Source organism: Aplysia californica, unplaced genomic scaffold (assembly GCF_000002075.1).
Source record: "Aplysia californica isolate F4 #8 unplaced genomic scaffold, AplCal3.0 scaffold00116, whole genome shotgun sequence".
In the NCBI taxonomy this organism is placed as follows: Eukaryota; Metazoa; Mollusca; class Gastropoda; order Aplysiida; family Aplysiidae; genus Aplysia; species Aplysia californica.
Genome location: NW_004797386.1, coordinates 916,612 through 918,521, shown reverse-complemented (window position 1 = coordinate 918,521; position 1,910 = coordinate 916,612). Strand labels below are relative to the sequence as shown.

The following is a 1,910-nucleotide window of genomic DNA, read 5'->3' as shown; positions in this document are numbered from 1 at the left end:
GTGGTAAAAGGTTAAATCTCAACTCACAAATTTTTTTTTTTTAAATGAAAAACGTTTAGTGCTATAATAATATGTTGGTTGGCCTGTAAAAATGAAGCACACATACTTGCTGCTTGTGTAAAGTCACCAAAGGAACATTTTAGTTAAGAATATCGTCCCCAAGATAATTGGGTCACTTTTAAGAACAAGGGGGCTATCTCGAAAAATGCTGTCTTGAGAAAATCGAAGGTAAAGTTTTTGGACCCTCGTTCAGTTTCTTTAAAAGACAAGGAGAGTTTTCTCTATAACCAAACAAATATACACACCAATGAAACCAAACTTCTCAATAGGTAGGGCAACGCCCACTTTTGATGTAGGTCGTGAAGTTCCGAAATGGTAGGCACAGTCTCTGCTTAGGTGACATTGTTAGTATTAGCCTATTCTATCAGGCCAAGACAAGTGTCGAGAGGAGCTAAGTGGGAAGACAGTAGAGTGGCAGGTATGTTCGGGGTATTCGTACGCGGGTTGTAGGTAACAAATTGGCAAATAAATTATGAAATTAAAAAAATGCAGCATTCTACTTCCTGATCATTTACCCTTAGTATTCTTTTCGAGTCCTATTAAATTTGCGGGGATTTTAACACATTAGAATTATTATATATAATATGATAAGGTAAAATACGATCAGATGAAATGAGATGAGATAAGATGAGATGAGATAAGATAAGATAAGATAAGATAAGATAAGATAAGATAAGATAAGATAAGATAAGATAAGATAAGATAAGATAAAGTAAGATAAGATAACATAAAACAAGCTTAGATAAGAAACGATAAGATAAGATAACCCCAATCGAGAGGACACATGGTCAAGTAAACAAAACCAATACATTTGAACTATGATACCCTAGACAGGCAGCCATGATAGAGCATGGTCTAGGTGTACAAATCTATGAGAACATCTCACTTGTAGACATTGTTGTGGTACTTATTGTAGCTCCCTAAGGCCACGCCCGTGCCCAGCCCGATGCCGTAGGAGAAGAGGATCTGGGAGGCCGCGTCCACCCACACCTGGGGAACAGAGAACAAGAGAAGTGGTCATGTTAAAAAACAGGATAAAAGTATCCTGTAACAGTAGTAATAGTTGAAAGTATCAGGGTACTACCCACTGACTTACACTAGTAAAGTATAGTAAAGTTGTTCCCGCGTCCTTGTTAGGCTGAAAATGTACTGCCACGCACATCTGAAGTGCGCGGCGAAAAAAGCCGTGCCCTCCTCTTTATTTCATATCGGTGATTTCACTGACACGACTAGACGTGAGGAGTCGTGAGGACTCAAAAAGACGTGCGTGAGTGCAGCACTTCTGCTAGCCTTACGGATAGGCTCGCCCTGATATAAAGGGGGGACCGACCACTGAGCTGTTTTTGCCTGCCCAGCGCCATTTTTTTACACAGTCGGACGGAGTCGCGCTGACCTATGTGATCACCACTTCTGACCTAGCTGCTCGTCTGTTTCGCTGTAGGACTGGGCTATGAGTCGCTTTAGCAAAATCCGGATAATATGTTAGTGCACCTCTTCAGCAAATAGTATGATATAAATTGCTTCGTCAAATGGGTCAGAACCACTTCAACTAATGGGTGCACCCACTTCGGCAAACGGGTCAGGAAAGACAGTCAGTTAAGAATCTGAATTCGGATAATGTTTCATTGAGAATTATCCGGTTATCCTACAGATTATCCGGATTTTGCCCACCTCTATTTCGCTGTGCACATCAGTTGTGCGTGGCAGCAGATTTTCAGTCTTAGTAAGACAACTTTCAGGGCCTTCGGTATGTTGTGGTAGGGTGGCCAGTTCTTTTCCACGCCACCTTTACTTTCCCAACTCGAAGTCAGGTACCCATTACTGTTGGGTGGGCAGGAGGGGGGGGGGGA

General features: G+C 41.8%; 1 protein-coding gene across 1 annotated transcript in view; it reads right to left on the bottom strand.

Annotated features, from left to right (window-relative positions):
• Positions 1 to 1,910, bottom strand: part of LOC101848740 (sodium- and chloride-dependent GABA transporter 1) — a gene marked incomplete in the record, with an annotated part of 55,926 nt that overhangs the window by 10,948 nt on the left and 43,068 nt on the right. Inside the window, 1 exon segment of the mRNA XM_035969099.1 lies at positions 926 to 1,050. Within this exon segment, the coding sequence (XP_035824992.1) occupies positions 926 to 1,050 (125 nt within the window).